At 61.0% G+C, this 13,637-nt stretch overlaps 1 protein-coding gene across 12 annotated transcripts; it reads right to left on the reverse strand.

The window, feature by feature from the left end:
• Window positions 1-2: 2 nt before the first annotated feature.
• Window positions 3-12,758, reverse strand: CARMIL2 (capping protein regulator and myosin 1 linker 2). 12 transcript variants are annotated; one of them, XM_049703962.1, is made up of 39 exons: window positions 12,339-12,758; window positions 11,989-12,083; window positions 11,845-11,895; window positions 11,547-11,609; window positions 11,323-11,447; window positions 11,103-11,194; window positions 10,828-10,898; window positions 10,640-10,713; window positions 10,420-10,495; window positions 10,231-10,319; window positions 10,014-10,108; window positions 9,849-9,935; window positions 9,655-9,767; window positions 9,463-9,540; window positions 9,256-9,332; window positions 9,060-9,164; window positions 8,805-8,874; window positions 8,571-8,652; window positions 8,376-8,472; window positions 8,237-8,294; window positions 7,936-8,108; window positions 7,580-7,742; window positions 7,398-7,499; window positions 5,882-6,010; window positions 5,689-5,802; window positions 5,362-5,522; window positions 5,194-5,281; window positions 4,862-5,011; window positions 4,607-4,742; window positions 3,964-4,199; window positions 3,016-3,116; window positions 2,570-2,933; window positions 2,364-2,483; window positions 1,441-1,477; window positions 1,227-1,298; window positions 872-1,093; window positions 635-715; window positions 245-322; window positions 3-166 (listed from the first exon to the last, which is right to left on the reverse strand). In XM_049703962.1, the coding sequence occupies exons 1-39, from the start codon at window positions 12,376-12,378 to the stop codon at window positions 54-56; spliced, it is 4,278 nt and encodes a 1,425-aa protein (XP_049559919.1). In that variant the 5' UTR covers window positions 12,379-12,758; the 3' UTR covers window positions 3-53. The 12 variants fall into 12 exon arrangements, 9 of the variants coding, with proteins under 9 accessions (XP_049559919.1, XP_033263561.2, XP_049559916.1 ...); XM_033407670.2 differs by lacking the exon at window positions 635-715; XM_049703959.1 differs by having other exon boundaries at window positions 9,655-9,935; window positions 10,640-10,898.
• Window positions 12,759-13,637: the final 879 nt, after the last annotated feature.

Raw genomic sequence — 13,637 nt, forward strand, 5'->3', positions numbered from 1 at the left:
GCTTCCTTTAAGTTTTTTAATAAAATAATCTCATGCGGCAGGAAAGGAGAAGGTCAGGGGTTGGGGCCGCCGCCTCTTTGGTCTGTGGCTGGGGATGGTGGGCTCCGCTCAGGGTCTGAGGGCTCTGTAGACTGTGGGGGTAGAGGCTCGGCTCCGAGGCCAGATCCTGCACAGGGAGAGAGGAAGGGTCAGGACTGGAGTGAGCAGGCCTGCCGCCCACCCAACTGGCTCCAGCCCCCTTTACCTATGCTTGGAGATGGAGGTGCCTCAAGCTTTGGCCTGCGCTTGAGGACAGGGGAGCGCTGCAGCCGCCGGGGCCGTTCTGAGGGATACAGAAAGACTTGGGGAGGGTTGCTAAGGGCTTGCTGCCTGTCCTCGACCCCCACGCACACTTGCCTTCAGAGCCTCCCCCTTCCCCAGCATCCTCCCACCCCTGGCAGAGGTTGCTTTTGTGGAGGTAGAGCCAGGGCTAGTAGGAAGGGCTTCTCAGACCCTTGCTCCTGGCCTCTGGCTCCCTGATTTCTCAACCCCTCACGCCACTGGTGGCCCCCTCTGAGGACCAGAGCCTCGAAGGGAGCCCCCCCTCCCCCATCTCCTCCTGCACTCAAGCACACATGGAGGTGTCTCCCCTCACCAACAGGGGCCTGGAGCTGGTCCTCATGCACAGACACTGCTCGTCGACCCGCCAAGAGAGGCCTCGGCCTCAGCTGGCCATCTGGGGGAGGCCAGGGTATCAGGGTATGGTCCCAACAGCTGCCCCCGCTCCAGCCCTTGCCTCCCACCTTCAGGGTCTCCAGAGGAGCTGAGTTCCCAGCAGGGACTCCTCCAGGCCCTAGCCCAGTATTGGGTGGGGGTTAGGGTACCTGCTTACCTTCATTCCTGGAGCCTAAGCAAGAATCCTCTGGGAGGCCCAGGCTGTCTGGGGAGGGGCTGGCTCTTCGGAGGCTTGGGCTGGGACAAGGGGAGGGGGGGCCTGGACCATCCTGTTGACCCCAGCCACGGCCCCTGAGCTCTGCATTCAGCTGCTGCCCTAGTGTCTTCCAGGTGGCAGACTCGGGCCCCTGGCCCCCTGGACCAGGTCTGCATGAAGGGTCTGCAGGGAGAAAGGTGTCAGCCAAGACCTGGGCCAGGCGTCGGAAGTGAACCTGACCAATGGTTTGATCCCCTCCAGCCTGTCCCTGCATGACCCCGCATGACCCCCAACATATACAGTGGCCCTCACTCACCAGCAGACACAGAGTGGGTGCGGGACTTGATCGAGATGGGAGGAGCCTCTGTGGAACTGTCCATAATGTCACCTGCAAAGGCAGGGCTAGGGGCTTAGGCTTAGTGAGGGGAAGAAAAACATGGCTATTCCCACTCTTCTGCCAGGGAGAGCAAACCCCTTGGGGTCTATCTCCTCCCCAAAAATGTACTGCCCTAGACCAGGGTCCCACTTACCATCCGAGCCAGCCTTCTTGATCTCTCCATCTTTGCTCTGTAGGAAATAGGGAAGTTAAGTTTGATCCTGTCCCACCCTCGTGCTAGCCTTGTCCTTTTATTCATTCTTGTTATAACCGCCACTAAATGCCCACTGTGGGCTGGGCAAGAACATGGCAAACCCGGTCCTGGTCCTCTTGGAGCTCAGTCTGTGATGGTGGACAGTTAACACACAGAAGCATATGCAAGCACAGACACAGAAAGTAATTTCTTAATTCTGTGATTCACTTTCTATACCTTAATGTTTCTAAATTCAAGCTGAGTTTCACTTCATTTGTGTTTCTTATTTTCCTGAAGTTATTAAAGGGATAGTCCGTAGGGTGGTGGTTCTTATTAGGAACTGCGATCAGAGAGTGGCATTAGCAGGGGGGCCATGGAAGAGAGTGAAGGAAGGCCCACAGGGAAATACAGGGATGGATGAAGAGGGACCTGGTGTAGCCCATGGGTGGGGATGAGAGGCTGGAAGTGGGGCAGGGAGGAGTTCCAGACAGAGGAACCTGTGTAGAGGCTCTGAGATGAACCGGGGTTGAGAGCAGCGAGGTGAAAGCAGTGACCAGGGCTGAGACCCCACTGGGCCTTGAGGCAGGATCAGGAGTTAGGGCAATGTCTTGAGGGAGGAAGCCCCTGGAGGATTTGCTATTTCAAATGCAGATGGCAAAGCCAGATGTCTGTTAGACCATCCACTTCAAGGAGGAGGTATCAGTGGCCTGGGTCAGGGTAGAAGCCAAGAGAGAAGAAAGGTTGACTCTGATGACTTTTATGGAGAGGGGAAAGAATCGACAGACCTGTCATGAGTCTCCTCCTGGTCACATAAATCACCCACACAAAACAAGCTACGTGTCACCTGCCTCCTCACTTCCCACGTGTGTCCCTTCCCAGCTCACTTGCTTCCTCTTGCCTTCGGCACTCCCGCTGCCTCTGCTCACGCCAATCCTCTGCAGCATCACTTGTACTCGCTGTTCAAAGGTTGGGGCCAGCTCTGTGTCTCCCCGCTCCAGGGGCTGCTGGGGACAGAGATACCTGAGTGGGGAGAGAGCCCACTGCCCTCACTGTTCCTGCAGAGCCTTCACTCCCTGTCACCAGGCCTCACCTTGTCAGTTCTGGCACCCAACGTTGTCTCCTCCTCCTCAGCAGGTAGCAGTATCATGGAGTAGGCCTTGCTTTCCCGAGTGTACCGAGGCCGACTCCTGCGGGTAGGGTCGGGGCTGCTGGTGCCCCCCTCAGCCCCCCCAGCCTCCTCACCACGGCCAGGACGGGCTGGTGGCCGAAGCAAGTCCCCAAGTGTGGTTTTTCGAGAGCGGGGAGCTGCCCCAGGGCTGGTCTCTAGATCAGGCCGTGACGCACGTGTTGAACGAGGCTTCTTGAAGGCAAAGAGAGTGCCCAGCTTCTTTCGAAGTGTACGGGGGACAGGGGTGGTACCCCCCTCGGCTGCCGGGTCCTCCTCGGGGGCCCAGCTGTGGGGACAGCCAGCAGTAAGTGGGAAGGCCCATGGAGCATTCCACTCTCTCCCACCCCTTGCAATTGCCCCTTACTCACAGGCGATCCTGGTGGATCAGCCTTTTGGAGAAGAATTCCTCCACGCCCTCGTCCACACGGGCACTGAGCCCATTCCCTTCCTGCGGCAGGGCTGGGGGCACCTGAGGAACACCACAGGGTTAAGGCTCCAGGCTGAGTGCAACTGTGACTTCTCTCCACCTTCCTTGTCCAACGGCAGGCTCTGGGCAACTCCAGGACTTGGGAGCTGCAGTGACCCTATAGGGCTGCTGACACAAGCTCTCCCACTGTGCAGCTGGTGGGCAGAGATGCTGGTTTCACGTACCCCCCTCGCCTGTAGTTGGCCCTGGACATAACCACTTCACACCCATGCTTGTCCCACAGAGTATCCTAAACACCCTGAACCACCTGGTCACCAGTAGGCTAGAGCCCACGCACCCGCTGGGTCACACGTTCCCACTTGCCACCCCCTCTGCTCCAAACAGTTCCCTGCAGTACCCTCCACCCCACCCCACCCAGCCTGCTGCCGGCTCAGCGGCGCCTGCTGCTGCGTCAGACCCTCTGGGGGGCCTCAAGCCGGCTCCTCCCCGCCTCTGGCCCCGTGCCCACTGCCCGCGCCAGTACCCAGCCCACACACACACCCGCACCGGACGTGCAGTAAACGCAGGATTGTCCCCACAGCCAGGGGCCCAGCATCTTTCATTAACCCCGGGGGAGGAAGGATAAGACAGACGCCCCCTCTCACACATCTACCCATGCAGCGGCCAACCTGAGGCAGAGTCCTACACCCAAGCGCTCCCCGAACGAAATCCACACACTCGTGACCCTGCATGAGCATGGGGTGGGGGGTTGGCCAAGAAGAAGCCAGAACTCGGCAGTATGACCAGGTGGTCTTGGGCACCCACCTCCCTGCCGGCCATCACCCGTAAGGCGCAGGGCCACTCACGACCCCCAATTTCACGAGCTCTGGAGTGGGGGTAGGGCGCTCACCTGGGGGCCCCCCGGCGGCGGGCGGTGGTGGTGCTGGCGCCGTGGCCGCGGCCGGGCCCGGGTCGGATGGCGCAGGGGCTGCCCGGCGGGTGGCAGGTCCATGCGAGGCAATGGGCCGGCCGGGGGCCCAGGGGCGGCGGGGCTCGGAGAGCCACGAGCAGATGGCCCCGCCTGCGGCTCTGCATCTTCCCCCGGAGCCGCCAGCTCGGGCTCCGGCTCTGGTTCCTCAGCAGCACCTGAGGGGAGAGCACCAGAAGAGCACCAAGCGCCAAGCCCAGGGAGGTGGCAGCGGCGGCGCTAGGGCGGCGGGGGACCCGCCCAGGGCGCGGGGAGGGGCCCAGCTACGCTGCCCGCCCCCCCACCCGCCCCTCCCCCGCCGCCGCTGTCCGTGGTGCTGAGCGCGGCCCCGAGCGGCGCGCGGCGCCGCCAAGCATGCGCATCCTGGGGGTAGGGAAGGGCGGGGGGGGGGGGGGGGGGGGCGGGGAGGTAACGAGGTGAGAGGAGGCTGTGTCCCGGCCCTGGTCTGCTCAGGTCCCACCCTGTACTAACTGACCACAGCGGACCCCAACTTTGCACACTGCACGGGGGTCCTGGCCCAGCCCACTCAAGGGTCAGGGAGTTCCCGGGACAGGGGTGAATGTACGTGTCCAGGTGTCCAGGTCTAATGGAACTTCAGCCCAACCTGAGTAGCTCTCTTTCCCTGGGCCCTGACTGTGAGTGGAGGGGACCAGGTGAAGACAGCGGTTGGATTCAGGCCACTTCTGTGGAGGACTGTCATCCTGGTGGGGAAGACACAAACTCAGCCTGGGGTGGCGGGGAGCTGCCTCCCCTCCTTCTACACTCCAGAACAAGATGGGAAGATCTAGGGTTCTAGGCCCAGAGTTCTAGGACCACCTACCTTCTGCTCCTCTTCATTCTCCTTTTCCTTCTCCTCAGGGAAGAAAAGACCTTCCAATTCCCCAGGCCCAAGGGGGCTGGGCTCGCCTCCATCTAGTGCCGGTATGACAGGGGGCGTTGCCTCTGTTGCCTGTTGAGCCAGACTCTCCACCTGCAATACCAGGCACCCCAAAGATGGGAGGCAGGGCCTCAGCCATAGTCGTGTCAGTGCAAAGGGAACCCTGAAATACCCCTGGGCTATCTGACCCCAGAAGACATTACAGAACCCCTGCAAGGCAGTGGCTGTGCATGTGCGTGTGCGTGTGTGTGTGTAAGCACGCAGTTCCTGCTCACCAGCCGATCCCGGGCTGCACTGAGACCCGCCACAGCCTGAGCCACAATGCTCTCTGCCAAGGTCCCTGTGACTGACAGGCGCATGTCCCTGACGGCAACAGAGGGCAAGGGTTAGTGTGCTGTCTCTACCCAGCCCAGCCCAGCCCAGCCCAGCCCTATCCAGCCTACCTGAGCCTCGTGAAGGCATCTTGCAGCAGGTGCTCTGGGAGCAGCTCTGGGAGACCCCTTGAGCCTCCCAGGACCCCCTCTAGCTGCTCCCTCCACCTGGGTCCCTGCAGCATCTGTGGGCAGAGGCTCCTTGTGGTGTCCAGTGTGGTCTGAGTGAAGTCCTGGGCAAAGGTCAGAGCATGGTGAGGGTGTGGCTGGGGCCCAGACCAATTGGCTTGAGGCTCCAACCCTCACAGAACATTGACTCAGGGGATATCACAGGCAAGCCTATGGATGGGGGTCAAGCCTGAATATGGAGGTGGGGCTGGGGCAAGGGCACTATCTCACCTGAATGTCCCGGCGGCAGACCTCGCCCACCTGTCCCAGGAGGCCCTCCAGCTTCTGCCGCAGCTGCCACTGGTGGCTTGGGGAGCTCCCAGCCTCATGTAGAATGGGGAGAATCTGGAGGCCATGGAGGAAAAGGAGTTGCAAATTGACACCTAAGAGGGGAAGGGTCCTTGTAGTGGGAGGGGGTGCTCACACTGAGAGAGAAGTTGGCGTTTTGGATGGCATCCTCGGCCTGGTGCACAGCAGCTTCACCCTGGGGCCCAGCCCCACAGCCCAGCAACTCCACATGCTCCTGCACCGACTGACATAGTTCATTCACTTCCTGGAGGGCAAGAGGAATCAGTCTCAGCCTGGTCCCCTCCCCATCCCCTGACTGCTTCCTTCCCAAGGTCTCCAACAGGGTGAGTGAGGTCCTGAAACTGATACCATCAGGACAGCCACTTAGGGACCCTATCTGTTCAAGGAGGGAGAGCAATGTCTCCTTTAGTTCATTGTAGGTACTTTATATATACTTCCTAAGTGTCCAGAATGGGAAGGAAAAGAGCTGTTAGTCATGTCAGTGTTTTAGAAGTTCAGTCTGTTCATCATCCAGCTAGAGAACAGATTGAGGGATGAAGAGAAATGGGAGTGAGGAGTCATGGAGGAAGGATCAGGGGCAGAGAAGGATGGCTGGGGTGGGAGTAAAGAGTGTGTGTTTGAGAGAGTCGGTCAAGAGGCAGAACCAAGGAGGTCTGTGGGGGCTTCGGTGTGGCCAAGAGAGACATGGACTGAAGCTCTGTCCACAGCATTTGGTGGGTGTGGGCACCAGCGAGATTGGGCTCCAGGGTAGAGAGGAGAGAGAGATGTGGGAGACGATGAGATCACTTGAAGACACAAAATGTGAAGCCCCTGCAGGATGTCTGGGTCACAATGCCTGGGCTCTGGAGCTTGGGAGAGAAGTGCGAATTGGGAATGGATGGATGGGGAACATCTCACCAAGACAAGGTACTGGAGGGAGATGAAGCCAGAAAAAGGGTCACTGGGTTTGGCCACAACAAAGGTCAGTGGAGAGGGGAGGGAAGCCCTGTGAATAGGAAGTCACAGGTGGGGCTACAGTTGGGGGTGGAGAGAAATGATTGAAGATTTTAAAATACCTCCTGTCTTTGACAGGGGAGCCTATTTAAATGCTTTAAGGGAATTCCCTGCAGTCCAGTGGTTAGGACTCCACACTTCCACTGTAGCAGCCCCAGGGTCAATCCCTGGTCCGGGAACTAAGATCCCGCAAGCTGTGCAGAGCAGCCAGAAAATAAAAAAATAAAAATAGAAGGTTTGTAGGAGATACACATTGTAAAGTATTTGCATAGGTGACAGGGCATATTGCTGGCAACATACTCTTAAATAGCTCAGGACAAAAAAAGTTCTGTTTGCTAGTCTTGTAATTTTTCTGTAAGTTTAAAATTAGTTCAAAATTAAAAGAAAGGAAAAAAATGCTTTAAAAAAGCAACTAGAAAAAAAAAAAAAGCAACTAGGAGTGTTATTTGGGGAAACTATTTCAAGAGCCTTTGGCTCCTCTGCCGATCAAGGAACGGGACTTGTCTGGGACAGCAGGATTCAGGCACCATGGCCCTAGGAAAGTCAGAGCCTCAGACTTATGGAGGCTCTCAGCTACCACAGCTCTCCCCATCCCCTACCTTCTGTGTGTGCTCAACGTCGAGGGAGGGGATTCTGACCTGTTCGGAGGGGTCTGACCCCAGACCTAGTGGCTTCGGGTGGGAGGTACAGTCAGTAGAAGCGTGGTCTGCGCGGTTGTTCCGCAGGAGACAGGCTTGGATCTGGGCACAAGAGATATTGAGAACTGGTGGGGGGTGGGGCCAAGGCACAGAGGAGGGCGGGGAAGAGAGGGAACCCCCACCTGATGCACGGCACGTGCTGTCAGTTCAGGGCGGCTGCGCTGTGCCTGGGCCACATCGTTCAGTGGCAGAGGCATGGCCTTCAGGCTGCGGTTCTGCTCCAGGGCCTGTGCCACATCCAGCAGGCCCAGAGCAGACGTGTGGTTCCGGTCCCAGACCACAGACCTGGGCCGGGCCAGGGTTCAGTCGGGGGTGGAGCTCTGCAAGGCCCCATCCAACCCCGCTTGCCTTTCCATTCGTCTGGAGCACCCCTGCGCTCCACTTGCTCCGCTTCGTTCAGCTCTGCCCCTTAGCCCAGTAAGCCCCTCCATACACGCCCTCCTCCCCCATTTGGTCCCGTCCCTCTGGCCCCGCCCACCGGAGCCTCGTGTTGACCCGAAGCGCCTTGGCCAGCATCTTGGCGCCGGTGTCCCCCATGGCGTTGCCGCTGATATCCAGAGCTGTCAGGTTAGGATTGGCGCCCAGGGCCCGGAGCAGGACGCTGGCGCCCAGTTTCAGTCGCGACTCAGCCACGGACAGAGACTGCAGGGGCTGGGGTTAAGAGAAAGCCATTTGCGGTTGGAGTCAGGGGTCAGCAAGCAAGGCAGGTCAGGGAGCAGGAGTAAGAGGGGTCACAGGGGTCCATCGTCTGAGGATCCTGCATGGTTCTGTGAACTCACACAGTCATCATCCTGCATGAGCTGAACAATCCGGTGCAGGACATCGTCCAGGGTCTCCCTGTGGGCAGGGGCAGCGGTTGGCGGGAGACCCGGGTGGTGGGGTGCTGTTGGGAGGCCCAGGAGTGAGATGGGGGCTCACTTGCACCGGACGTTGAAGTTCCTTCCAAGCGCCACGTGTCGCAGGGACCGACTCCTCCCGATGGCCAGCACCAGAGTCACCATGTCTGAGCCGAAGCCTGGGGGTGGCTCAGGTCAGGCACAAGGCGAGGCTGCGGGGGTGGGAGGGGTGGGAATTTGGAGGATGATGGGAGGATGGGTTTCTGGGCCGCCTCACCATTATCCGCCAGATCCAGGGAGCTCACTGCGCCAGCGTCGCACACTAAGTCTTGAATCACCTGAGCGCCGGCGGAGCGCAGCTGAAGGTGGAAGGTGGAATGAGCTCAGGCCAACAGGCCACAGGTGGGGAGGATTAGGCCCTCAACTGCCCAGCGCTTCCGCCTCGCAGCCCCAGCCCCACAGCCGATGTGTGGGCCCACTGCCCGCTCTCGTCTCTGGGCCGGGCGCTCACCTCACAAGCGCTGAGGTCCAGGTGCAGGTCGTCCATGTGTGTGTTGAGCGCGAGGCCTTCCAAAAGCGCCCTGGGAGGGAATGTCACAGGGGGTGGCGGGAGCTGGGAACAGGGGCCCTAGAGCGCGAATAGCAAGAAGGAAGGCCCAGGATGCCAGGGGGGTCATGGGTGCGATACGAGCGGGGTGAGGTGCTGGAGGCCAGGCCTGGTGGTGGCCGCACAGACGGGGGCCTGGCCGTGGGCAGGGACACTGACCTGAGAGCGTCGGGCGGCAGCTTGCAGCCCGCCAGGCACAGGTACCGAAGCGTCCCGGCGCGGCTGAGGAAGAGCTGCAGCGCGTCCGGCGCAGCCCTGGACTTCCTGGGGCGGGGGAGCGGGAGCATTTGGCTTCCTGGCGCGGGAAGGCGGCTCCCGGCAGAGCCCCACCCCCGCCCCGCCCCGTCCGCCTTACGTGCGGGAGAACACGTTCCTCGAAGCGTCGAGGTGGGTGAGGCTGGCGCAGCAGCCGCGGGACAGCGAGGCAAAGAGCTGCGGGAGGAGCGTGTGGGCTACACTGGCCGGGGGACTGAGCCCCTTCCCGCCCTGCCCTCCAGTCGACCCTTGGGCCTCAGGCCTTGCCAGCCCGACAAATCATCCCCCCCACTGACCACCCCCTCACAGTGTCCAGGGCGGTGTCAGTGCCTGCGAGATTCAGGAACGTCAGAACATTAGGACGGCTCAGGAAACTATAGAGGCCCTGGTGGGAGGATGGAGATGGGAGGGAGGGAGTCAGGGATCACCCCACCAAAAGCTTCCTGACACCCCACTGCCTGCGGCGCCCCCAATCACCGCCCTAAGGATGGCCACTCACCCCATTGTCCTCTGAGGCCCCCAGTGCCCCGGGATTCCCAGAAAGGTCCAAGTGGGTTAGGGCAGAGTCAAAGGCTGCATTGAAAGCCAGCGCCCGGCCCAGAGCCCTCATTCCTGGTGGTGGAGGAGGGGGCTCACAATCAGGCTGCCCCACCTCCCAGCTCCACCTCCCCCAGCCATCCTCAGCCCACCTACCTCGCGGTGTCAACCCAGTCTGCGCCAGGGTGAGTCTTCTCAGGGCTCCAGGATGATGCTCTAGGTGTCTGCTGAGTGCAGCCACGCCTGGAGGATGGGGGCAGCAATATGGGTCTCACCTCCTTCAGCGCCAGCCCCCGGGGGGTTCCCCAGGCTCAGCCGTACCTCGGTCATCCAGCACGTTCCCCGCCAGGCTGAGCTCCCGCAACCCGGAGCTCGTGTGCCCTGCCAGGGCCTGGGCCAGTCGCCGGACAAAGTCTCTGGGGACCAGACCCCAGATGTGAGGCTCTGACCCTGGATTCCCAACTCCTCCCCAGGCCACTAGTCTCTCCATCCCAAGCCCCCAGACTCCCCTCCCCAATCCCTACCCTGTCCCCCCTACCCCCTCAGGCCACAGGTCTCCAGCACCAGCTCCTCCAGGTGGGATGACTGACTCATCATGTGCAGAATCTGTTCCAAGACCTCAAGGCTCTGAGAACCAGAGGATGGGGGGCGCTCAGTGGGCTACACCCTGGCCCCCCAGGCCACGCCCCCACCCCCACCCCCGCCGCCGCCGCGCCTATGCTCTCACCAGCTTCATGTCCACGCAGGAGAGGCACCGGAACCACAGGTTGTAAGACAGGGCGGCCACACTCAAGGCCAGGTCCCTGGGTGGAAGAAAGGGCAGGGGCAGAGCTCAGGGCCCTCCAGCCAGATCCTAGGCCCAGCATCCCCCCTCCATGGAGAGGCTAAGGCCCAGGAATGTGGGTCACGGCATCCTCTTCTCTTCACAGACCTTGCAGGCCACTCACCGACTTCCCAGATGGCTGAAGTCGCCTAGGCTGAAATGGCGGCAGCCCTGACGATGGTAGATGGTGTCCACATCCTGGGTGGGAAGAAAGTACCTCCAACTTACTTGGGATACAAGGCATAGGGAGGGACTCAAAGCACATGGGGGATCAGATGTCTCCAGAGCCTCCAGAGAGGGCCCTACTCTCACCCACTGAATCTCCTCTCGGAAAGGGAAGCCATTGTAGTCACACAGAGCCTCGTATGTCTCCGAAAAGCCACCTGAGTTGGTGCCAGGGGTGTGATGGAGCAGGGGTGGGGGAAAGAGAGAGACAAAAGGTCAGAGATGGAGGAAGATCAGCCCGAAACTGGGTAGTGGCTGTGCCTTGAGTGGCTCTGTTCAGTTTGTGAGACCTCCAAATCCAGGGGTCAGGATGCAGGAGGGGGTCGGCTGAAAGCCCTGTGTGGCCCCACCTTGGCCCTTACCACAGGGGCTGCTGGGCGAGGTGGCCTCTGAGGGGCTGCTTCTCTCCAGCCGAGCCAGCATGGAGGGGGGCGTGGGCCTCCGGAATAGCTTCCTGAGGAGGGACATGGAGAAGGGGGCAAGGGACTTCTAGGCCCTGGGAGTGAGGTCCCCCACTGCGCCATCCAGAGCACCCCTGGCTGCCCTCCTTCCCCGCCAGCCCCCTCAGTTGCTGGGCCTCACCCAAGGGTGGAGCAAGGGAAGACCTTCCTGATGGCAGCAGCGATGTGCTGGGCCAGCTGTTCCAGGGCAGCCACACCAGGAAATTCCAGGACCAGATCAGGCAGGGACTCCAGCTCAAAGGTGACCTGGGGTGGGTGGGGCAGGGGCTGGGCTCCAAGTGTGGGGCAGGTTGGGGGGAGGGGAAGACCAGACTGCAGGCCCTGGTGGGGCACTAGGGGTCTCACCTGAGGGGGTGTCTCCTGCAGCGCCATGGCCTGGACCTCCAGGTAGCTGAACGTGCAGTCCACCTGCGGAGCACCTGGGTCAGCCTGGACTAAGGCCTGAGCCCCACCCTCTTGGGAGCCCAGTCCTTTGTGCAGCCTGGATCTCAGAGCTGGACCTGCCTACACTCCAGTCCTGCCTGCTCCCGGGAGCCCAGAGCTGTTGGAAGGGCAGAGCCCGCAAGGACACCACCACAGATGCAGCCCTCATCAAGGAAGCTGCTGGAGGGCAAAGGGGTGGCAGCTGGGCCCTGGGACTCACCCTCAGGGGAAGGCAGGTGTGGAGCAGGTAGGCTCTCCATCGCAGCAGTGCCTGAGGGGAGAGAGTGTCTGACACCCTGGGCAGGGCAAGAGCCTCTTTCTGCCGGGGCCCCAGTGGCCCTCCCAGCCTCTGCCCCCACCATACCAGGACATGACCTTGCTCAGCACCCTCCCGCTCTGGCAGCCAGGTTTTCAGCAGCAGCTCTGCCTCCTTGGGCCACAGGAATCTGGTGATCTCGCCTGTGGAAGGGCAGCCTGCTGGGCAACTGGTCCTCCCATGGAGGTCAATTCATGCCCACGGTCTGTATCGGGCTAGGGGGCCTGGGCTCATCTGTGGGCCAGCGAGGAAGGAGTGGAGTGGATTTCGGCCGCCAAGCCCTCCCGAGGAGCAGAGGGAACCGCTTGCCCGGTGCCACGAGGCACTGGGTGGGCCTCTGCTTTCTGGGGCCGCTCCGCTTCCTCCCAGCCAAGAAGGCGACAAGGGCCAGGGCTTACCTCGCAGCTCGCAGGATATGCCGTCGGGGGTCTGGGCCATGCGGCCGGCCCGGCGGCCGGGTGGCCCAAGGAGCTCCGACGAGAAACGGTAGCGGCGGGTGAGCACAGGAAGCCTGGGGCCTCGGCGCGCACTGCAGCCACCTGCTCCTCCTGCAGCGGAAGGTAAGCGCCGCTTCCTGCCAGGCCGCCCCCGGCCCGGCTCCTCCCTGCCAGGCCTCCGCGGGCTGGGAGAAGTCGCGCGGGTACGACGGTGTAGGAGGGGGGCAGATCCCAGCTGCCCGCCCGCGCCGTCGCTCAGGAGCTACTCCGTTAGGGCAGACCTGGGGAAGGAAGGGAGAGGTGTGGCCGGGAGGGTCTCGCGTGTCGCGTGCCTCTTTCGGTTCCTACCCCACTACTTCCACCCCGCGCCACAGTCCCCGCCGCGAGCACCAGGGGGCGCTGCCCGCTCGGAGATCTCTGCGGCCCGCCTCGGTCCGTCCCCTCCAAAGCCCAGCGGGGAAGATGGACAGCACTTAGGACGCAAGGGGCGTCTGTTCAGAAAGGAGCATCGGATCCCTCCTAAACCTGGAGGGCCCTATCTGTTGCTCCTAACCTGGAGTCCCTCAACCCGTCGGAGAGTCACAAACTGTTGACAGGGTGGAAAAAACACCAGATGGGCCCCACAGCCTTCTCTGCGGCAGAGGTTCCTTAGCTTTCATCAAGTTCAAGCTGGGTCAGGGCCAGAAGATGGGGGTGTACCATCAGGGGGCAGCCAGCCCCAAGGGCTGCAGGGAGGGGTAGAGTGACTCATGAGCAAGGCAATGTATGTGTGTGTGGGGTCCCCTCATGTCTGCATTCTCCCTGAGCTGGAGAGAGTTTGAGGAGGGGGGAACCACTAGGAGAGAGGCCGAGGAGGCCATCAGGTCATGGGATGCATGATACCCTATAAAAGACCAGGGACCTAGGGACTTCCCTGGTGGTGCAGTGGTTAAGACTCTGCGCTCCCAATGCAGCGGGCCCGGGTGCAACCCCGGGTCAGGGAACTAGATCCCACGTACATGCCACAACCAAGGAGCCCGCCTGCTGTAACCAAGACCCGGTGCAACCAAATAAATAAATAAAATAAATATTTAAAAAAAAAAACCAGGGACCTAGATTCCTGAGGGTTCACAGGAGGGGATTCCATTTTTTTCTTCTATTAGTCTAATTAAACTCTATGAGATAAGGAACAGCCCTCTACCCTGCCCACAGCTCAGCCAGGCAGAGGTGAAACAACCTGAGAGGAGGTGAGAGACACTGGGCAGAGTCTCTTGGTTTCTT

Source organism: Orcinus orca, chromosome 20 (genome assembly GCF_937001465.1).
Source record: "Orcinus orca chromosome 20, mOrcOrc1.1, whole genome shotgun sequence".
Classification (NCBI taxonomy): Eukaryota; Metazoa; Chordata; class Mammalia; order Artiodactyla; family Delphinidae; genus Orcinus; species Orcinus orca.